Source organism: Myodes glareolus, chromosome 9 (assembly GCF_982192425.1).
Source record: "Myodes glareolus chromosome 9, mMyoGla1.1, whole genome shotgun sequence".
NCBI lineage: Eukaryota > Metazoa > Chordata > Mammalia > Rodentia > Cricetidae > Myodes > Myodes glareolus.
Genome location: NC_142034.1, coordinates 33,998,549 through 34,022,834, shown reverse-complemented (window position 1 = coordinate 34,022,834; position 24,286 = coordinate 33,998,549). Strand labels below are relative to the sequence as shown.

Genomic DNA, 24,286 nt, shown 5'->3' with positions numbered 1-24,286 from the left:
CTCAACAGAAGCTGACAATTTGTCCCGCTCCTCCCTCTGGAGAACCCAGCGCGATCACATGTGCTTCCCCTGCACGCTGTTTCTTCCACTACAACATTTCTTTGCCTGGAAAGAAAATATTGTGACTCCATGCCATATTCACTTCATTAGCATAAGAGGAGAAAAAGCCAAATCCTCCCTGCACACCACCCTCCCCAGTAGCTCCAGCTGGGTTAAATCTAGCAGTATCTAAGATGCTGAATTTGTCAGAAGACTGCCTGAGGAGGTGGGAGGGAGGCAGGGCACCAGAGTCACTACAAAACTAGTGCCTTAGAAACTCAAAAAAAGCCCATCCACTCAGCAGAAGGGAGAAATTCGTGGAGGCTGGAGAATCAGAAGAACAAGGCCATCCTCAACCACATAGGAGGTTCAAGGCCATACTGTGACTTTATGGGAAGGGATAAAAGAAAGGGGAGACATGTTGGAGAAAGGCCGCTTGTTGGTTCCCGGCCACCCAGCTCACTTAGACTCAAAATAATCACACAAAAACTGTATTGATTAAGTCACTGCTTGGCCCATAAGTTTTAGCTTTTTATTGGCTAACTCATATTAATTTAACCCATTTTTATTAATCTATATATCGCCACGTGGCTGTGGCTTACCAGGTAAAGTTCCCAGCATCTGTCTCCGGTGGCTTCATGGCTTCTATCTGACTCTGCCTTCCTCCCCCCATGCTATAGGCCAAGGCAGTTTCTTTATTCATTAACCAATAAAAGCAACACATAGACAGAAGGACCTCCCACACCAGAGACAGACGGAGAAACAGGGAAGGAAGAAAAGAGGAATCCATCACTGGATGCCTGTGTACCAGACACTGACCACACTCACCTCTAGTCACTCTTATACAGTGTATTTATTTTATTTCACGTGGGTGGGTGTTTCGCCGGCATATGTGTCTGTACAGCAGCATGTACATGCAGAGCCTGCAGAACCCAGAAGCACCAGATCCCCTGGAACTAGAGTCACAGGCAGTTGTAGGCTGCCACGTGAGTGCTAGGAATAGAACCAGGGTCCTATGGAAGAACAACCAGTGCTCTTAACCAATGAGCCATCTCTCCGACCCTGACTCTAGTCACTTGTATAAACCCTAAAAAATGAAAATGTAGCTCCACGGAACAGACAGGAACTTCAGCTCAGGACAGTTAAATCAATACATCTATGTTCAAGCTTAGTTCAACCTAATTCCAAAGTCAGTCAGTATTAGTCCACATCATCTAAACAAAGCCTGAGAGTCCTGCATCAGGAACAGCAGTGCTCCTTCATCCTTTCAAGGTGGAAATTGTCCCACCAACACACCCTCCCTTGCCCCAGCTGGATTTCCCCAATGACAGAAATGTTGGTGTTTGGGCTTAACATAATTGTACCATTTCCATTCCCAAATCTGGCTAATCACCATCCAGCCAGTCCCAACTACCACCTAGTGTCCAACCTGGAAGATGTATAAACCTAGGAGCCTGGCCAAGTCAAGGCTTCTACTGTCTCCTAAAAATCAAGAAGGCCACCTGAAAAACCCTACCCCTTGAAAGACGCAGGCCTTCCTTAGACCAAGAAAAGCAGAGGCAAAAACTAAATAGACCTCAACCTCAGGGTCAGCCTCCTAGCCTGCCATCCATCTCTGGAAAAGTTGTGTGTGGACCCTCTGCATCAAGACCTGCTCTAGATGGGCCTCACTGACCTGCTCACAGTGCCGGACATTATCGGAGTTCTACAAAGCTCTGGCTGCAGGGCGACACTGCTCATTACACTGATCTGCAGGAGAATAATAGGATCCCCAACGGGAAGGGCCCCGGCTAAAGCTGAATATACGCTCTTAAAACCCCACTTTTCATCCCTTGAAACCCCTTCGTTAATGACTGGCAGAGATCTCCCCTCTGACACAGAGGCCTCGCCCACTCATTCCTTCACTACTTACTAAGCACCTGCTGGGCCAGGCCTAATGCTCCCCACCAATAGGCTGTTTGCTGGAAGGTCAAGGCTGATGGAGGCAAAGAACATATACTGGGCTTACAGCTAAGTAAATCATCCACAATTTGAAATTAATTTTATTATTTGCTTGCTGGTTTAGAGTCTGTCATTCTCCATCTGCACCCCATGCTAACAGGCTTCAAGGAAGCAGGGCTGCTTCTGTTTTATTTACTCATGGGACAGTGGTTCCTAGTGTAGTGCCTGGTCCCCTGAACATCCTTGAGATCCACTGGAAAGACACAATGAACAAGGGTACTATGCACAAAGCCACAGGCACAATGCTTTCTGGGCCTAATGAGGAGGAATGGCTGCTTTTCCTGTACTAAGTGGTCCCATGATGTGGATGGAGCTTTGAAGATCCAAGGCTCTTTGTCTTTATAGGGTTTTCTCCCTTCTGCTTTACACCGAGTTTATTAACATCTTCCCATCCTTTTAATATCTGCTGTAAATTCAAAGGAAGCCAGAAAACTACGCTTATGAGAATCACATGTACAGGAAAAGGAAAGTTAGCGAGGATGTGAAAAGCTGTCCCATGAGGCAAAATAAATGCAATAAACACATTAGTGAATCAATATATTTAAATGTATTTTAATAAACATCAGCTAAGTATGCCTGGGACAATTTCCAGATGATATTCTTTACCCCCCAAAAGGTTTAATCATTCAGAAAAGTAAAAGAGTTCATCCATAGGGTCCAACTACAAGAATTCCTCTTTGGCCCATGACAATCCAGTGTTCTCCATCAAAGGCAGAGCAACCTGAAGGTCTTCCACAGACTGGAAGCGCAGAGGTGGCTAGACTGAACTCAGGGTACAACTGGAAGCCTGGAGGTGGGTGGCTAGCCTGAACTCAGAGACATCTCATCAAAACGATACAACTTCATCTTTATGTCATGAGGATCCAGGGAGAACTTTTCAATTTGTGCCCAGGGTTGGTGAAAAAACCTAAGAGCTATAACCTGAACTGAAGGACAGATGAAATAGTGTGTGCATACACACACACACACACACACACACACACACACACACACACACACACACACACGAGTGTGCTGGCAAGCCTACCATCCCGAAAGATGGAAGAGGCAGTTCTAAAGTCTCAGAGGACTAGGGTCTCAGGGGCGGAAAGAACTGCAGTTCATGTTTCTAGTGTTTGTTAAGCACAGCTTTTGCTTCTCTCAGAATGTTAATAGCTCCAGATTCAGCTGCTCAGTTAATCTTCACAGCCATTTTACGTAGGATATGTATATATATTACGCATGTGTGTATTATGTGTCATCATTATGCCTGTGTGGCAGGCAAAGAAGAGTGAAATGACTTGTTAGTAAGTAGATGAGCTGGATTTGAACCAGAGAAGCAAGCAAGCAAATTAATTAATTAATTAATTGATTAAATAAATAAATAAAACCTTCTGTGACCCAAGCAGCATCCTAAGCTTGTAGGCTGCAAGCCACGACCTGTGGTTTATCAGGCTGCCTCCTGATTTCTGTAAATAAAGTTTTATTGAGACAAAGCCATAAACATTCGTTTTCCTATTATTTACCTCTTTATTTCTTGTTTGATAGAGTTAAACGGTCTTTAAAGACCATGTGGGGCACAAAACTAAAACTATCTGGAGCTTTTCACAGAAACATTACCAATTCCCCCAGCTTCATTCTCAAGATCAAGTAATGAAAAGGCAGCCCCCTTGCGACCAGAAATGCAGGCAGACAAGGCCAGGAGCCATTTTCAAGCCCTTGTGACCAGAAATGTCGGCTGACATGACGAACAGAAGACTGTATTTCTCAACAAGAACCACACACTTGTGGCTTTCTGTTCCATAATATTTATTCTATAGATCAAGTCTTACCAAACAGTCAGAAAGCAACGGTTTCCAGGCCTAGGCTGTAGAGTACTGACCCAACATGCCCAAGTTCCCAGATCCAGGCATCAGCAACACATGGGACCTGATGTGGTAGCAGATATCTAAAAATCCCACCTTAAGAAGTAGAGGCAGAAGGATCAGAAGTTTGAGGTTATTATTGACTACACAGAGGGTGTGGGGTCAGCCTGAGCTAAAATCCTTGTCTAAAGAGTAACAGAGTAACGTGTGTGCTGGGGGGGGGGGGGGGGGGATGGCGTCTAAGGCGGGAATGATTTACTGATAGCCTTCCAGGAGGGTGCCAGATGGCTGCTCAGACACCCATCCTTCACCATGAGCATCTCACATAAAGCAAAAACCCAGGACTTCTACTAGAAGGGTTAAGGGGAAGACATGAAAAGAACCCATGAATCTGAACACTGACGGCAGCTAAACGGTTGGTAATTCCTCCTATTTTTCATTACTTGGGGGGGGGGGTGTCTATTAAATAGATAAGCATGAAAATAAATGTTTCATGCCTTGGAAAGCTTGCAGCACTGAGGCCTTTGGTGCTGTCCTGACAGTCCAGAAGAAAGCTGGTAATACAGTCAGGAAGCCTCTCTCTGATTACTCCATACTCTCGTTGATTTGCCCTTAACCGAAAGGCCCTTAAGTCGTTTCTTTGAATGCTAACATGCCATAAGCAAGTCAGAAAATATTTAACTCTGTCTCCAATTATAAAAGGCCGTTAGCGACCTCAACAACCAAACATCTCTCATTATAAGTAATCCACTTGCAGAAACTGCATCTTCTACAGCCGACCACCTAAAAACCGCTTCCTGTAAACAAACCGCTCTGCTGGGCTTTTAAATCTAATTAAATCCTCACTTCGCTCTTTAACTACAAGACGCTCACTGAGTGAGGGCAGTTTTTTTATTATTATTATTTTCAATAGTCACAGAAATAATCCCCAAGTAGGAGCCAAACAGGAGCCCAAAGGCACGCTACACTCCAAACCACCACTGCGTACCTTTCCTGCCTTTCCCATACAGTGCTTTCTAGTTTAACAATTCCTTGTGCTAACTCTTCCCCCAGTTGCTGGGATAAATCACGAGGGTAAAATGTTAATAGGTGTGAATGAGAATCCCAGGCCACGGAGGAAGGAGGATTTAAATCTGCCTAGTCATGGGGATCATATTTGATGGGCCTTTTCAGAGCCTAAAGTAGTCAGGCTAAGACTCCACGTCCCCTTTCTTGGTCATTCTACCTTTACCCTGCCCTAGGGAGAAGTCCCTACATCGAGGAACCTGTCAGTAACAGCCTTAGGATGGCTGGCCTGTTTTATACTGCCTCCCGCCCTCCTTTCTCTCTTCCATCTGTCTCCACCCACTCCAGCTGCAACAAGTAACCAGCCGCCTTCCACAACCACAGGCCCTCCATCCGGACTTTTCCGCCAAAGAAACGTGGGCACAATGAAAGCCCTGTCGCCCAGGTGGCAGAGAGTATGTGACCTTAAAGCAAAGCAGATCCCACTTTGCCATTAACTCGACACCAAAAAAGATGACATGAAGTGAAGGAGGAATGGGAACGGCAGAGACAAACTCAATTTATTTATTTTATGCAAAGTTTTCCTGGTGCTTAGTAATGCCTGCTTTCCCCCAACCGTTTAATCTCTGCTTCCATTTCATTCTTAGAGGACTGTGATTATTCTAATTCAGCATTTGGATGACTTCATTTCCGCTCAAGTACACCCAGGTCAACTTGGAGAGAAAAGAAAGAGGAGGAGAAGAAAAATAATCAGCTAAAAGCTATTAAATATCAGCCGTAAGCCTCGTGATTGGTTTTAAAGGCAGTGGTGAGGTTAGCGACAGTCAGAAATGCAATCCTCCTGCCTCTTCCTGCTTATTAAGGTTTTTTTTCCCTGGGTCTTTTCTCTACTGTGGCTTCGAATGTAAATAAAGCGCCGACTGGCAACCCACTTAGGGCTAATTCACAGATATTGGAGTCTCCAAATACGGAGCTGTAAAAACTTACAGGGCGGAAAACCCGACAAACCGGGCCATTCTACACAGGCCGTTTCTGTGAGGACAAAAGAAGGGGAAGAAAGGAGAAGAAAGGAGAAGGGAAAAGAAAAGCAAACGTGACCCATGTAATGGGGCGTCCTATTGATGGGGTGGGGGTGGGGCAGGATCTCCATATCAATGCTCACTCCACAGAACAATCGAGTTAGATGTCTATGCCAAGTCTAAATGAACTGTGCTTTCTCTCCCTGAAGAACCACCCCTTGCACCCACTGGCACAAGCCTGGGCCGTGATTTCTGGTGCATTTTCAGTTCCCACTGAAAACCACCTCGGGAGAGAAAGCTTTCCTTTCTCATGCTAACGACTCCATTGTAAGTGACCTCTCCAGAGGCCTCCAGGAGGACTCTGAGAAGGTGAGCCCCCTGGAAGTGCTTCATGTTCCCTCCCACCCCCACCACAGGCCTCATTAACTCCTTTGCTCCCAAGAGCTCCCCAGTCCTGCCTTCTTTCAAATTAAGTAAAGCTTAAACTGTGCGGGGACACCGTGCTAAACAGCCACGTCTGAAGCCTTGCTCCTTTACCTAGCATGCAAATGAACGTGCTATTTGATTAACATAATCTCCAAGTTTTTCCCAGCTTGCAACCCAGAAGGCACCGGGGTATTTTTCTATTTGTATATTTTAAAACACTGTTAACAGTGCAGTAATAATGTCTGATGCCTTTGCCTAACAGCTGGCTATATTTTGTACACTAAGAGGGAAATGGGAAGCTTTCCTGGAAATCTACTGTCTATTTTAGGAATTCTTGTTTGAAGCAAAAACATGAAGATTTAGGAGAAGCGAGGCTAGGGAGCAGAATCTATTTCTAACTCCGCTGGCCATAGCCGAAAACAGGGTTGGGAGGCTGAAGCGAGCAGAAAAACACAAAATTTTGGAGCACCAGGATGATCGACAGCCTAGCACAAGGACCTTGTTAGGTGGTGGTGATGCTGTGGGCACCTGGGCCTAAGAGGCGGCTGTGGGAAACGAGGTAGCATTTTGCTGTCCACTATGGAGGCCCTTCCCCGATGGAGGACCTTCCCCGTGTCCGCTTCTCCGTAAGACGTGTTTCTGAAGTGAGGGAGTAACACAAACCAGACAAAGAATGAAAACAACACGGAGGCAGGGCTGGCTTCGCGTTGGGCCATCAGAGGAAGAAAACTTAAGCCTCAAACTTCACTTTGGTCATCCAGAGAGGGAGGGAATGGCCCTCCCTAGCCCTAGTAACAAGTGAAGACAGTCTAAGGAACACTCCAGGCTCTGGAGAGGCCAAGCAGGTGACTGAGGAGGCCCCATCTTTCAGCCAGACCACCTGTGCAAACCCCTTCCGAAGGCCCGGGGAGCATTACACACAGCCACAAAGGAAACACACAGATTTTTGCTGTCTAGGCTCCTGGGAGGATCAAGCACCCTGCAGAGCTCTTTATCTGCCACACATTTGGAAGTGACGAAAATCCACCCTAGGATCACAGTCCACATTCAGGAACAGGGGTAACTTGCCTCTGCATTTCTCACAAATCTCTTGTTTTTCGAATTTCAAAGGCTTTACACCGTTTTTTTTCTTCTAGGTAAGATTCACATCACACCTTCTGTATCAAAAGGAATTTGAATGGGGGTCACAGAGACACCTCCAAAGCCCCACCTACAGCCTGGGGCTAAAAACCAGCAGACACCAGGTTGATACTCTCAACATATGAACCCACCCCTAGGACACCCACGTCAGTGGAATAAATGAGGAGACTCCCTATGTGCAAAAGCCAGTTCATTCTGGTTTCCAACTGGTTTTCCCCATGAAGTTTTCAGACACCATTCTCTGAAGCCTTGGCAAACTTTTTCAGCCTCTCACACAGCCCAGCTCTAACAAGGAGGGCACAAAGAACTCCCTACCTCCTTCTCAGAGAGCTCCCTTCCCTGGGACCTGAGGAGCCATAACTTCTCAAACCCTGTTCCCGTTTGCTGTCTCTGCATCCCACCACCACCCGGAGCAGCTGGTCCAGGAAGGGGTTAAAGCCCTCATATCAAACCACAGTTCAGGCCCTGGCCCAGAAGGGACATGGGAACCAGGGCAGCGGGTGATAAAGGCTGGATTGTAGCAGCCCACTGGATTGGAAATGACTTGTAGGCCTAATGAAACAGAACTTTGGCAGTAAAACAGAATGAAAGGAATGAGACAATAAACGGCAAGACAAAGGGTGCAGAGTCGGTTCAGCTTAGCAAAATAAGCTCACTTTGTTGCTGGGAAAAGCCAAAGCCGATTAGGATAAACCAATGACTAAGCATAAGTCTTCCAAACTAATTACACAGCTCGCCATGTGAAGTATAATTGGAAGCCTCCATGGTTCTCACTGGAGTCCTGTAAAGTCAGCATCACCTAGCGAGCAGAGCTGGGCAGAGCTGGGCAGAGCTGGGCACTGGAGCTGCCCTGGCATCTCGGGAGCAGCTATTTGAAGTGGGAAACTTTTGCTCTCTCCAGGACAAGGCAAAGGGGTCATTCTGCTTCAAGTCCTCTTTGATCCCAAATCCCTTGCAAGAATGTGAGAGAGTGGAACTTGAAGGAGGGGCCCCGAGAGGAGTGGAGGGAAGAAGAGAAACGGGTGTGTAGCGAGAGTTTCTCCAGCCCAGGGCACTTTGGTGAAGAGATGAGCTCTTTGGAGTGGCTCTGCTCCAGCACATCATAGCATCCGTCACCTGCCAGGTTTGGGAATGGTCCATATACATCATTCTTGGATGTATGAAATCATGAACACAGATAATGTTCACCGAATAACCAAGGCAGTTAAATAAATTACTGGAGATCAGCGTTTCTGACAAATGAATAAACCGTGCTCCCTGTGCAGGAGGACCTACAGATGCCAGGGCTGGAGGCAGAGTTCTATCAAGAGTGCCGAGGCTAGCTTATGCCACAAGTGCCCACCCAGGCTTTACCTGGGCTGTATGACCTTAGGCAACTTCTTTCTCATCACCCACATAGTGGAGATGCCACGGGTCTCACTTGGCATCCTTGAACGCACGTTTTAAAATGCATTAAAAGCTTAGCACCAAACACACGTAACTGTGAAGCAGAAACACCAGCACACAGGAAAACTATCTTAGGACTAAATTCGGAACGTCACGAGTTTTGATCATTTAGACCTTGCGCCTGGAACAGGAAGACTGAAAGTAACTTACTCAGTTTTTCTGGGCCTTACTCATAGGACGAAGAATCCAGATTATAAATAGTGCCCTTTTCCAAATAAAGAATGCAGTCTCAAATCAAGATGCACTGCCCTGCATCACGAAGCCCAGAAATAAACTTCACTGTGCTGAGGACTGTTTGCTTACTACATACCATGCTCGCTACTGTAAGCAATGTATTCTTTTGTTCGCCTGCAAATACACTGGGTTATAATCTATCTACTTAGAGTTATACACTTTCTACAGGACTTCCACAGTTTAAAGACCAGCCTTAGGAATAATTCAGTTCAGGGGTCAACAAATCTGGCTGCTTGTTTTTATAAAGTTTTATTGGAACACAACCATGGCCATCTGTTTACATGCTGGCTGCAGATATTTTCACCCAACAATAGCTGAAGCTACAATAGAGACCAGATGGGTTGCAAAGCAATTTTCTAGCCTTCACAGATCTGTCAACAGTTTCCCCAGTAGGGAAACTGAGGCCAGAACCAAAGTCTGCCAAGGTATTGCTGGAGATCATTCCATGGTCAGGCCCAACAAGAAAGTCTTGGAATACCTTCTACTTTGCCATTCTCCATGGAAGGCACTAGAAGTAGCCACCTAGTGGGGAAGGACAGCCTTCTAAATTTGCTGAGTTCTGTGCTATCAGCTTCATTTTATGATCACATTTTAGTATAAACAAGTACCAGCACTTTTAATGGGGGAGGTCTTCTGAGAGGAAGATGGGAAAAAGCAAAAAAGGCTGTTAAGCCTCCATTCTAAGTTATTTCAAGCGCTCTCTCTCTCTCTCTCTCTCTCTCTCTCTCTCTCTGTGTGTGTGTGTGTGTGTGTGTGTGAGAGAGAGAGAGAGAGAGATTCAATACTCCACTTACAGCAATGACATATTTAAACTCCCCTTAGCTCAGCCCCTTGAGAGCAGTCCTGTCCGTGTTGACTGCCACCTGAAATAAACAGTTCGAGCAGCTGCCACCTCAGGCAAGACAGAAAAAGGGAAAGGACGGCAAATGATGGTGAGTGAAGCCAAAAGGGCGGCACACCCTGCATGGAGGCTGCAGCGAGATGGAAGTGCAGATGTGGAAGAGGAGAAGAAGCTGGGTGTGCACTGTCGCGCAAACTTCAACCCCTGTGGTCTCTATTGTCCTCCCAATCAAGGAGGCTACAGGACACCGATCTTCTCCATGCAGATAGAAGGTGTGGAAGCCCAAGTTTAACACCCCCCCCACTTCTACCTCCCACCCTCCCCATACCCCACACCCCTGGTGAATACTGAAGAGACACCAAGTCTTCCTCTCTGGCCAGGACTAAAATCCTGTTTATCTGAAACACAGCGAGCCACAATCTATCTCCCAGAGGAAAATTGAACAAGATAATGTAAGGAAATGGTTTGACCCGACATTTGACAGTTAGTAGTGCTCCTTAGAGGCAGTAAACTTGTACCTCGCCAATTTGCTTCAAGACAGTCCCAAACAACCTCGCACAAGCATATATGTGTGCATGCAAGCTGTTGGAACACTTCATGTAGCAGTCTACACACACACACACACACACACACACACACCTCAGAATAGACTTTAACAAAGGATAAAATCGTTGTGTCAATTTACCCACTACCGCCTTTTGCAGTGGCTGGTTTTGACAGTCCCCAAGGCCTAACCGGAGACTCTCTCCACTTTGATCATTCTGGATTCAAATGAATGATACCAGAATCCAGAGAGGCAGTGAACCCTGCCCCAGGGGCCACAGGCGGAACACTAGTCTCCAGCAAATGACAAATAAGCTTTTTGGAAGGCAAGCCCAGATAATACTCAGAGCGTATGGATGAAAGGAGCTCCTGAGTAGAGAGTCTTATGGGTTTTGATACATTCAAAAGCCTCCTTAGTCCTTTAATAAAACACTCCATAAGTTTATGCATCCTGTGAAAATCCACAAATATTACTGCACAATTAACTGAGCAGCATCCGACCCAGCGAGTGCCATGTTAGGGAAGATGGTCTGGGTCTGTGGCTGCTGCCGAGACAAAGGGACAACGGTTCTCAGGGCGGTGCTGAAAGCTGCCGTGGGCAAGGCCAAAGGCTGCAGAGCATCCCACGGCTGACACTGTGAGTCACTCTAAGTGTTCACGAGAAACAGCAAAAAGAAAAACAGGAAGGAAGGAAGGAAGAGGGAGAGGTCTGAGAGGAAAGAAAGCGAGGCTGGGGATGTGCAGAGAAGCGCTGTCTGCGGCAAGTATCAGCCTGTCTGGACTACAGTAACAGCTCATCCAGGCAGCCGCAACCTCCCTGACACCTGCAAATGGGCCTATGAGATTCCAAGGCAGGTTACGGCTCGAAAAAGAAATCCCGCCTCGTGTTTGCAAACACTACCCCTGGACTCAATTTGAAGACAGAAAGATGGTGAGAGGGCCCACCCTCCAGACAAGAAGGACTTGTCTCATTTAATTACTTCCAATCCTTCTCCCTATGCGGGGAGGGGCCAGTGATGGATGCTTCCCTCTAGTATAAACCGCTCCTGGAAAGAGAAGCCCTGTGACTCTGGTGGCCACTTTGCTTTTCCTGGGGGCCACCCAGAATGAGTCAGCCCCCAGGCGGGATGTTCAGGAGAAGGAGGAAGGCCTCCTTCAAAACCCACCTAGGTGGGCAATTCCGTGCCATTTCAAATGCATAGCTGAACTGGAAGATGCTGTTTTCTCTTCGTTGTATGGTCTCTCCCATCCATGCAGAGATTGATTAATACAAGAGACAGGGCGGGGGTGGGGGATTCGATTCAAAGCTAAGTAAAGGTCTTACACCCTCACCTCAGGCAGTGGACATAGAGAGAGACATGGATGGTGACTGAGTCATGGCTGCCTACTGCCCTGGGCAAGTGAGCAAAGCATAGAACCTTCAGGCCAACGAGTAGGTGGCAGTGCCCTTGTCCTGGCCTACGGCAAACAGGACAACCATCGTGGGAGGAAATGAATGATAAAAGCTTTGAGTGGGCACGGCACCTTCCCAGGATACCAGAGTTAGCCACGTCAGCCTGCCAGCAGAGAGGACGCAGACCTATGATGGAAGGGGTCGGTCCTAGGCTTGGGCTCCCATGACAACTCCCACGATTACTCAAAGAATCAGGAAGTGGAGGGCCAGCTCAGTCATTCACCCGCCAGCCTCTGAGATCTATGGCTTCTGTGGGAGTCAGAGAAAGGAGACCACACAAAGGCACACGGCAGGGCACTGTGCAGGGCAGCATGACATCTGAGGAGATGGCCACCTTCAGGAAGGACCCATTCATATGCCACTGCCTCCTTCGCCAATTAAAAAGCAGCTGACAAAGACATCACCCATGGATATTCATCTTGCGTGTCTATCCAACCCCCACACACCTTCTCGTCCTGACTGAGGACTCCTAGTCCTAACAGTCTACCACAGGGAGTTATTTTGTTTCTGTCTCATGGGCACTCTGGTCAGAATGATAATCAGCACAGCAGCCATCATTCCCAAGTCTCCTTGGGCACTTAACAAGGGAATTTTCTGCAGCCAAGGGTCCCAGAGACCCTCATTTCTGAACGACATCTTCCAGGAATACAAGGAATGAGGAATCCCAGCCCTGGCTCATGGGATTTTACCTCTCACAGCTTCTGTGGGCGCCTGTGCCCTGTGAGTCACAGCCCCACATCCCTTCCCAGTCCTGGCCCCATGTGGCTGGCAAACGGCAGCAAAGTGGTACTGAAAGGCCACTCTGTGTGTGCCTGCAGGCGCACAAGGCTCCATGCCAACCAAAGCCAGACTCTCTCATTGCAGCATCTGGAGTTTCACGTAGATCCTGACAGGAAGTCCAAGGACCCAGTTCTAGAAGACACAGCTAGAGCAGAGGCCCAGGTAGCTGCGTCCGAGGATCCACCCACACCCGTGGGCGACACGGTCCACCTACGGGCAGTGCTTACCTTGCCAAACTGCTCGAAATACTGCTTGACATCTTCCACTACAGTGTTCGCAGATAACCCTCCTACGAATATTTTCTTTGTTCTTGTGACCATCTGCAAGAGAAGACAAGCGGAGGGAACAGGTTAATCGGGTTATCAGAAACAGGGTTCGGTAAGACACTTCAACAAGCCTCGCTTCCAAGTTCTTCCCGGAAGTCTGGAATCTCCGCTAGCCTCAGGGACCAGACCAATAGATGGTTAAGGACGCTGGAGTCAGCCATTCTGCATTGTCCTAGGCATTCGGCCTACCAGAGGAGACTGGAACTTCTTGACAGCAGAGGATCCCCCAGGATCCCTGTGGCCACAGAACACGGCTTCATTACCATACCGAGAAAAACCCCACAGCACGCTATTTTAAAATCAAAGAGACACAAACAAAACACAGCTAGATGCATAAAGACGGTGCGCAGATAGTAGCCAAAACCTTGTCAATTAGGACCACACGCCCAAGATGATGTGGGTAACTAAAAAAAAAAAAAAAAGTTGGATGGGTAGGGAAAGGGGGTGGAGCTGGCAAGAGTTGTGGGAGGGGTATGAACATGATCAAAGCCTGTTTCACGAGGTTCTCAAGGAACTAATAAACTGGTTTTTAATTGAATACATAAGGACTAGGGATAGCTCTTGCTTCAAATGCTCAAGGCCTTGGCTCAATCCTTCTTACTTAAAAAAATGTACATACAATTCAAAGGAGCTTTCTACGTTCAGCTCTTCTCGTGCTGGCCTATGCCTGTCGATAGGGACCACCCTGCGAGCCCTGCCCTGAAGGCTTTCAAAGCCCCCTGGACTGCCTGCAGCTCACCTTGATGAGTCCTATGCCAGTCTCACTAACCCCCAGGCGTCCGCACCGCTATTCTCGCAGATCTCTCTCCCTAGAACACCTCTCCACTCCCAGGTCATCCCATGGAAAGCTGCAACCAGCCTCCAAGTTTCCATGACCTTCCTCCAACTCCAAAATATCCATGTGCTATCCCAGCCAGACTGACACTAGTCTCACCTCCTCTGAAGTCACCTGACACTGCATCCATACACAGCTGTGCGCGCGCGTACACACACACACACACACACACACACACACAAATTAGTTAGTAGAGATGTCAAAATTTAAAACTGAAAGGCAGGTACACAACTCTGAGCACATAACTCAGGAGGCAGGAGGAGGAGGAGAGCAGAGTTTGAGACTGCTGAGATTCTGTCTTGAAAAGGGAGACGGGAGTTAATAAAATAATTTTTAAAAAAAGCAGGAAAATTCAGTGGACACCAAGATTCACCATAAGAAAAAAAAAAAAGGTGTCATCCACGCTGCTACTGGTGGATGCAGGATACAGGACTGGTATCACACCTTCCTGAATATCTATCACACCAGGATCCTCAAAATATTTGATAAGGAAATGAACCAACCCACCCACAACAAATCACCCGGTTGGCACGTTGATGACATGCTGGAAGAGAAAGACACCACAAGTCACGCAGCACGGGTGTCTCACTGCGCTTGTAACTCTAGATGGGACTCGCTCTCCTGGATTGGGATTCTCTCTTCTACTCCACAAGGTGCTGTACCAGGTCCACAAAGTGCCCTTTGCCGCCACTGCTACCCAACCCTCATGAGTTCAAGACTGAGTTGACTAAGTCATAAAGAGGCGTCCGGACTTCAGGAAGCTTAGGCTTTAATAGGCAGCTCTCAGTGGGCACGAAAGTCACATGGCCAATGGCCGATCCCATTGGAAACTGAGCAGTGTTTCAGGAGGACATATTGAGTCCTGCCAGCTGCTTCCTGCTGCTGTGTAGGAACCCTACGAGTCTCAAGCTGGCGTTCACTACTTTTCTCTTCCGACGACCAAGGCTAAGAATGAAATTGGCAATGCGGACATTCTAGAAAAGATTCTGCTGGGATCCAAAACGAGGTGTCCACCTCCCAGGCTCTCCCGAGGAGCTGGCTGCAACCTCTTTTTGCTCCTGACACTCATCCATCTGCTTGTAAGTCCTCCTGATAGACCAAGATCTCCTTGATGGTCAAACTCTATCAAGGCCCTGTCATGGTTGATCTTGACTGTGAACTCAACTAGACTGCAAGAGTTGAAGACATCAGCAGAGTGTGTCTGTGAGAGCACTTCTAGCATCGACTGACAGGTACTAAACAGCAACGAAAGGGGAATGGTCTGCCTGGATACCGGAGGAACTGGATACCAGGGGCCCACTGAAATGAGAGCAGGAAAGGGAGAAATGCAACGAACCCAGGCACATTCGCTCATTTCCACGCTCACTCTCGCTGCCCCACACTGGTTCCCAGGTCTCCATGCTAGAAGCTGCTCCCTCCACTAAACTGAACTGAAACCTCAAGCCAAAAGTAAATCTCTGCTCCTTCAAATTGCAGTCAGCCACAGCCATGAGCAAAGCTAACAAATGTGGGCCTTCTTCGGATTTCAATCTCTTCCTATATTTCCTAATAGGCAAGTTCTACTAACCTAACTTCCCCAATATATTCACTCAACAGACCCATTAAAGGTTGGGCATAGGAGCATACGCTCTAAGAGAACATGGAATTCAATCCACTGTAAAACAGAGATATAATAATTAGCTTAGCACACAAGCTCCCAAGGGGCCCAAGTTAAATACTATACGCCAAAGAGTCTAGCAGGGCACACTGAAGACGACAGCTAAGCGGTCACTACAACTGAACCCGAGCCAATTATTAAATTCATCCTTTACACTTAAAATAAATGCACAGCAGAAAAACATTTTATACAAATAGTGTTAAAAACAAATTGACTCCTATCACCCCATCCTAAACCTCAGTAATTTCAAAAACACTTTTTCATTTCTGTGTAAAAACTAATAATCCTATGCTTTAATTTTGTGCCCCCCTCTTAAAACTCCAACCAAGTAATTAAATATCTGTAAAGAAATGTTAACATGACCTCAGGAAAATCCTAATGCAGGCCCTAAAAGCACCTCTGGTGGGACCTTCCAATGCAGAAACTATGTGGCCTCCTCACTGCTTAGAGATGGGCAACACGAGAGAGGCCCTACCTAGATTCCAAACATTCCTTGGAACCCAGAGAAGAAAAACGACCACCCTGTCTTCATCTAAACTCCTGAAGCTCAGCAACTGGTGAAATGAAAAGATCCCTTCCCACCCGTTCCACTGTTGCCTGACAGCTGTGAGCGTGCCAGGACAGAGCCCTAAACGCGGAGACAGGCAGCAAACCATAAATCTACACAGTCTCTTCCCCAAAAGCTTTTACAACCCTTCCCTTTTTGGGAGGATGAGAAAAGCCAGGCCCTGGACAATGCACCAAAGCATCAGAGTTACTAAAACATCCTTTCCAGGAGCCAGCTTAGACAGAGCAATAGCTCTCACTCCTCAGCAACACTCAAAAGAAACTGGTTTCATCAGAACCTTCCAGACATGAAAGAGTCAGAGGGGAAATGTTAGCTTGGTGAGCTGCTTTAGGAAAGGGGAGCATGGCCAGGAGGCAGGGGGCAGAGCATCATGAGCTTCCCCCACCAGGGGCTCTGGGGTGGGTGATGGGCAATGAGATGATCTACTTGGGGAATCTTGACACCATTACTGCCAAATGAGCTATAGACCACTCTGTGATTTGCATTCTGGTGAGGGATGCAGAAGGGAGAGGACCTGCAATCACACATTCTTCCCTCTTTCTCTTCCATCTCCATGACTACTAACGAGGGCATAAAGCAGGGAGGGCTGGGATGTTGTGCTCAGGCTCCCCATAGAACTAAACAGGAGTCAACACAGTCGCATAAACAGCATGCAAGGTTTGTGCATAGAAGTTCAGGGTGCACATGTGTGCTCATGTGTAATAAAGCATGCTGGTGTGTGCTCGGGGTAACTCTAGTCCATCCTGAGTCCTAGCTTCTATTTCCTCAAAACTATCCAGTAGCCCTCCAAACTGTAACCTTCCCCTGACCTTGGAAACAGTGCCTAGGAAAAAGTATGCACTCTATGCTCATCTGAGTTATGAAAAATCCTTTCCACCTGGCAAATGAAACACTGGCATCATCTTCCGATGCATCTCAGGGTATGACCAGCCCAAGGAGTCCAGCTGTGGAAAAGAGGAGTGGAGCTTCCCCTTGACATCAGCAGGCTCCACACATGGAGTCTTGAACACTGGCCATTGTGCACTAAAATGATCCTCGTCGGGGATTGTGGTGGGCAGCTGCAGGACATCTTTATATTGGAGTGTTTGGCACCATTGGGGACACAAGGGACCTATCCAAGAGCCCTGCGAACCCAAAAAGACTACAAGGCTTCAAAGGTTTCTCTCTCTTTATGGCTTAGGGTATTCCTCTGTGAAGTGATGTATAGATAGGTGTGTGTGTGTGTGTGTGTGTGTGTGTGTGAGAGAGAGAGAGAGAGAGAGAGAGAGAGAGAGAGAGAGAGAGGGAGAGAGAGAGAGAGAGAGAGAGAGAGAGAGAGATCTACACCTTGTACATGAGAAAGCAGGGCTTGGTCAGACTCTCAAGACCACGCTGTGAAGTTTTGCATCTAGACCCATAATTTAACTAAACACCAAAGCTCTCCACATACTCACTCCTTGGCGCTACAAAAGCCCCAGCATGCATGCCAGTTCTGAAAATTGCTGTTTACACGTGGCCTCAGCCAGCTGCTAACTACAGCTGCAAAGATGTCCTACCTTCCTGCCTCAAACTAGAGACCTGGTGTGCGAGGTTGGGGTGATTTTGTTTTTGAATTTTTTGATAACTATTACAACTTTGCTTAAAACAAAACAAAGCAAAAACTATGCTTCCATTTGAAATGATCACTCAGAGTGAAGCCCATTTGTGGGTCTTATTCTGTAGTCCAGGTTTGAACCTGAGGCGATTCTCCTGTCTCAGCATTTCCAACTGCGGGAACACAGGCACCAGTCATCACTCCTGGATATCAATTACATTTCTGCAAAGTAAGGTAAAGCAAATTGGGCATTATGTGTGCATGTGTGAGTGCATACATGTATGTAAAGCAGAGTGGGTGCCAGAGGTTAGGGGAAGTACATCTAAGAAGACACAGAAGGAGGAAGCTAGATCCAACAGTACTGCCACAAGGATGCTGGTAATCCCAAAGATAAAGTAATTTCGGAAGGAAAGTTGAGACAAAAGTCCAATATGTCTTAACCCAGCAAATGCATGCAAAGGTAGGAGGTGGCTCCAGACGGTCCTCAATGGGCATAGGCCCTTGGAAATCAAACCCACTCTTGCTGTTATCAGCTCTTGAAAGAGTTCAACGTCCCCTGAAAACACAAACCATCTTTATCCCTAAGAGCCCAGGCTCCTCTTCCCCTTGTTCTCGCCCTTGGGAACCCTACAATGGAGAAGACTCAAGAAAGGTGTTAGAATGGAGAATGTGGTGAGATCTTGATACAGATCCAGTTCATCACCTCCATCATGTAGACAGAGAAATCCAAGCAAAAATAAATCATCTCCAACTTAAAGGCAAGGTATGCACTGGGGAGGACTACTCGTCAAGGCCTAAGCAGGCTCTCTATCCATTAACCCAAGAACATGGTGCTCACTGAATCCAAAGTCAAGGATGGACTCCATGTTGCTCTCCACATGACAGTGTTCCCTCTGCATTTGAGAAATTGATCCAGGCTTCATTCTGAAAACATGTCCAGTGAGGGCACAGAACACTTCCAACACCGTCACCCAGAGCTCCAAGACCATCCCCCAAGGAGTTCCTCTAAGGTCCAGGACTTCTTCCACCCCTATTTTGTTGGGATGTGGTGGTGGTGGTGGTGGTGGTGGTAGTTTGGAACAGTGTCTCACTGTATAGCCTTGGCTGGCCTGGAACCCACATAGATCTATCTGCCTCTGTCTCTTGAGCGCTGGGATTAAAGGTTTCTACCACTACCATCCCAAGCTCCCCGGAGTTTTTCCTCCATCTTTCATTATACACACCACACCAAAGTACCACTCTTGCCATCACCGCCACCATTGCACCCATGGCCACCATCCCCACCACTACCATGGCCACCACCACTATTCCCACTACCATGACACCGAATCCTGGCTAAATCCCTTAAGAACTAAACTAAACCCAAGGTAAGGCACTAGGTCTTCTCCAAACATTTCTAGATCTGACCAGAAAACACAGTGGACTAAATAGGATTCCTCCAAAATTCATGTCTACTGAGACCCTCAGCGTGTGACTTTCTCTCGGAAAGAAGGTCTCTCCAGGTACAATCAGATAAGGCTCTTGCAGTGCTATCATCCGGGATATGAATGGGCTTTCAGTCCAGTGACTGGCACCCTTACATGAAGAGGACACACGGGAAACAGGTGGCCAGCGGAGACAAGGGAAGATAAGAATATGCCAGCAGGTACCAGACGCCGGCAGAGAGGCCTGAGCATGCTACAACCTTCCATGTGCCACCCGAGGATCAGACTTTGAGATGGTGAGAGAATGCTTCTGCTGTTTAAACCACCTGGTCTGTGCTCATGCACCACGGCCTCCCCAATCAGAGGTGCAAGACGGGAGGGTGGTGCAGGGAGGGCAGAACCCAGGACAACTGTGAGAAGAGGCCACCTGCTCTGAGCACACGAGGGAGAAGGGCTAGAGTGTGTGAAAGGGTCTCTGTGCGACTGGGCAAACTGCTGCCAAACACCAGAGAGATAACAAAGGGTCTGGGCTCAAAGGTCAGGCATTTGGGGGTGTCCCCTTCCAAGCGCAGAGCTCTCTGTGATCTGGTCTCTGTCCTTCTCACAAATCACCTTACCACAGCCTCATGCAGCCCAGTAACAGGCCTCAGCCAACAGAGTCAAAGCCCCTCCCCTTCCGCTCACAGAAGCCTCTGCCCTTTCATTTATGATGGTGTTGACTTATCCCCCTGCACGCAGTGGAAAGGCACAAAAGAGAGCTGAGGGCACCAAAATACAAATCTGTCTTTTAGTCCTTCTAATTTTAAAACAAAGACGCAAAAACGTCAACCTAGGCCCTGCAGGCTCTGTTGCCTTGGGGGCGCAGGCTGGCTCCTCTTCCCAGAAATTCCAATCTTAGGCACACACCCAAAAGAATCGAAAGCAGCCTTCCAAACTAAAACATTACACACATACTGGTGGGAGCCCAGAAGCAAAGAACCAAATGTTGGCCAATGGGTAAGTGAACAAAATGTCCAGATGACAGAATGGCATTTGGCAAGAAGAACGGGGCACCAACAGGTGCAGCACATGAGTCTTGATACCTTATGCTTAAAAAAGAAAGAAAGAAAGAGAGAGAGAGAGAGAGAGAGAGAGAGAGAGAGAGAGAAGGGAGGGAGGGAGGGAGGGAGGGAGGGAGGGAGGCCTGTCATTGGCACAGACCATGTACATGACTCCATGCATTAAAATCTGTAACATGGAACTCAATGGGGTCATAAGGCAGGGCGGGGGGGGGGGGGGGCGGGGAAGAGTATCAGAAAAAGCCAATGGTGCCCCAAAAGAGTTCAGAATTTCATTCTGAAATTGACTGAGGAGGTGGGTGGTTGGGTGGGTGCATTTATCTGTGAATGAATATACTTAAAACTACTAAGTCGTACGCCTCAACATATAATTTGTACTTTTTTTTTTTAAATTCTGTCTCAGTAAAACTCCAAAATCAAACCTGGGGAATCCCTAACCTGGGACCCTGAATACCAATGGGTTAAGATCAACCCAAGTCCCCAAGAAGGAACTCTGTGTACTCCTTCTATTCCGTCCTCATTTAATTCCACGTGCCTCAAGACACCCACCTGCAATTGCACAGCCGGAGGGAAAAGTGTAAGTAACAATATTTCATGTTGCCTATTTCAGGAATTAACTTAACTTCAGGGGAAACTAATTGGGGAAACAACCGCCAGCGTCTCTGTGCTCGCTCCTCCATCTAGAGTTGTCTGCCAGAGAGCACAAGGGTTCACGCGACAATTTGGCATTCCCTCCAAATAGCTTTAAAATTGGAAGGGGGAAAAAATAGCCTTCATCTATATGGGGCTGGAATATAATTTACACACAATTATACAACATAGTCAGGTTACAGCATTACCTCTGATTAAAATAACAGAAACTCAGCGACGGGAGGCCACAATCTCATAATGCAACGATCAGGATGCATTCCTGGGGTGCTCACACACCCCACCCTCATCCCCAGAAACCCGCAGCATGGCTCCCTCCCAGACTCATTTAAAACATACTACTTCCTCTTACCCTTGGGGGAAAAGCTGCAGTCACAGGGGTGACCTGTCCACAGATCATATCAGAGAGTAATATCCTAGACAGTGGCACTGAATCACACTGGGCTGGGGTGGGGGTGGGGGCAGTAACAGAATAGGCATGGAGATGAGTGTTGCTTCGGAAAAGCACAGGAAATTAAGGAGCGTGATCCACACAGCAACTGACGCCGAGTGAGAGAGCTGGCTGGCCCGCATCCCTACCACAGGCATCCAAGATGCTGTGTACCCACAGACAGCTGCTCCATCACTCCATCCTCGGGAATCCCCCTCCCCCAGCACACACACCCATGAGTTGAACTCACTGTGGCCAAGGCCCCCAAAACTTTCTCCAGTGTTCCAATAATTACCAATACACGGCTGCAGTTAAAACCCAGTGCCTTTGCGAGCCATGGCAGCAGGCTAAATTAAACAAGTACCCTTCACTGTGGTGACCCTGCAAGGAATGCATGCTTGCCTGTATGCAAGAGGCACCTCCAGAGCCCCAGCCAGGCAGCCAAGGCAATTCTTCACAAGCTACTGGGGAGACTGGGAGGAGGGATGCCACACAGGATGGTGGGGTGGGCTGTCACAAACCCTCCCCCGTGCTCATGGAGCCCTCAGCACCCACTCAAAGAGAAATTTTCTAAGTGTGCCCAGGATGGGGGCACAGACCCAGAGCGATTCATCACAGATTTAAAAAGATAAGAAAAAGAAAGAATAAGTTCAAACTATCTCCTGTTAGTCTGCCCATGTTTGCCTTTGAAAGCACATCTCTGTATAGTATACACATGGACGAGTGAAGTGCCCTAATAGCTCTGAATCTCACTTTCTCTCTTATACCAAATGAGCCTAAGATCTTAGCCTAAAGAACACAAACTGAGATCACCTGCTACTGTGGAATTACAACTGAGCATACATATACGTGAGAGAGGCAGAGAGAGAGAAACCAATTGATGCATTGGTTCACTGACATTCTTCTTCCTCCAATAATGTTAAGGAAAACCCACCCCGACTGAGCCTGTGTATACACACAGCCTCCCTGAGAGTCCCCCATCACCTCTCTGCTCTAGTCCCTCCAGTGTCCACTCCCAAGCTCAACAATGTCTGCAGGCCTCCTCCCTGGAAGCTGGACCATATACCGGTATCACACACAGCCACGGCATGCTCAAAGCATCCCTTTCTGTCTCCCAAACACTACGTAGATATACCACCCATGTGGTAGATGGTTTCCACACAGAAATTAAGTTTCAAACCACCTCACAATGACAAGGGCATGCCTGCTCCTTTGCCTGTCTCTGTGGAGGGTCCCCTTATCCCCGACAGTGACCTTTAGGAACCGCCAAGGATGGGATGAGAAGCTGTGCTGAAAAAAGTCACACCACTTACATGGCCAGGGTTATAGGCCCTCAGATTCACAACTAAGGCAGGCCATGCGTCAGTAGACGCTACTGGACCTGGGGAAGACAGTCCAAGGGAGAAATCTAGAACCACCCACCCCTCCAGTAATTTAAGAACAACAGCCTGACCTGCTCCTCTTTAGAGACAGAAGAAAAACTTTGCTGCTTGGCAGGTTCTAAAGCCCCTGTACCCCATCCCCCAAGCCCTCCAGTTGATTTCATGAAAAGAACAAATGGCAGCCTTAACCCTTAGCCCTGATTACCGTCATTACCATATTTTAGATGTACGTGGCAATCAGCTCCTGATGAGCAGGCTTTACCTAATCCACAGCACTGAGAGGGCTGTGCGCGCTGGCACTGGGGCTCCCATAGCGCAGACGCTTGGCCCTGACTGCCATCTTAGTGCCAACAGACCATGCCCAGCCCCACCCTCAGGGACTCCCAATTCAGGGGTCCGGAGGCAGATCCCAGCGTCAGCAGTTCTTCAGATGTCCCAAAAGGCTAGACTGTGCAGCCACGGCTCTGCAAGAGGCTACATCAGGGCATCCTCCGGGAAGAAAAGGGAGGCGGGATGGATGGCCAGGCACTCCTCCACTTGAACACAAAGGAAAAAGATGAACAGATATGCAGAAGCCTTCAGGACGTGCAAACTAGGAAGAGCTGCGTCACCGCCCCAGCTCAGCTTCTTCCTAGACGTGCAGTTTAAAGTGGGCATGTTAAAGGTAGGGGCAATGCCTATGGGAACTGCTACAAGAACCACACAAAATGTGTATGTTAAAACACCCAGCCCATAGAACACTCTCCAGGGATGTGGACTCGTACCAGCAGAGTGCAAATACAAAGAAGAAAAAGAAAATCAAACAAACAAAAAAACGATAAATAGACAAAGATCATCTCCGGTAGCAAGCCATAGTTGTTTCCTGTCAAACGTGCTGTAAGGACCCAGCTCTGTGTTAGGCTGAGTGGATGCAAAGTGGATGGAAGCTGATTCCAATTCAAAGATGCTCACAGCCAAGTAAGAGGCTAGACTTAGGAACACAACGGCCTGAAGTTTGAAGGTCAGCTGGGGGTGCCTAGAAGACTTAGGGAAAAGGGCCTCTGAGGCAGAAGCTGGGGCAGCTTCGGTGGCTAGCAAGAGTCGCTGGCGGCTACTAGTATGGTGGAGCGCAAAGAAACTGGGCAGGTGGGACAGCAAACTCCCACAGGCCAGGCCAGAGAAGCAGAACCTCTACATGGCTTAAACAAGGGAGGGGCTCTTCAATCCTTGAAAAACAGATCAGCTGGAAGTAGAAAAATGGAGGCCAAGCCATTTAAATACTAGCAAGAAGGTTTGGGCAAAAGAAAGGGTGTGAACCAAGAAGAAGATACCCAGACACAAGCAATACTGACTAACGTGCAGTCAGGGTCTGCTTTCCCATCCAAGACTCCTTCCTGCCTCCGCCACTAGACTGTTCCAGAAACATCCTGAAGAGGATGTCTAAAAGGAGAGAAGGTGAGGCAAGGGTTGCATAAAGAGAGATAAGCACGTTGCACCCTTGGCTCAGTGGTCTCTGAAATACCCAACCTTCTGTTAAGCCATAAATTCAAACTGTCACGGGGTGAGGGAGGGGGCCAACCCTTCTTGTCCCCATAGGAAGTGCTGGTGTGGTTCCCCATCTTCGACAAGTAGGGG

At 47.8% G+C, this 24,286-nt stretch overlaps 1 protein-coding gene across 7 annotated transcripts in view; it reads right to left on the bottom strand.

Moving 5' to 3' along the window:
• Positions 1 to 24,286, bottom strand: part of Msi2 (musashi RNA binding protein 2) — a 360,249-nt gene that overhangs the window by 224,287 nt on the left and 111,676 nt on the right. For all 7 annotated transcript variants that reach the window (XM_087910114.1, XM_087910115.1, XM_087910118.1 and 4 more), the window contains exon 6: positions 12,999 to 13,091. In XM_087910114.1, coding sequence (XP_087766240.1) covers positions 12,999 to 13,091 — 93 coding nt within the window. The remainder of the gene's footprint in view (positions 1 to 12,998; positions 13,092 to 24,286) is intronic.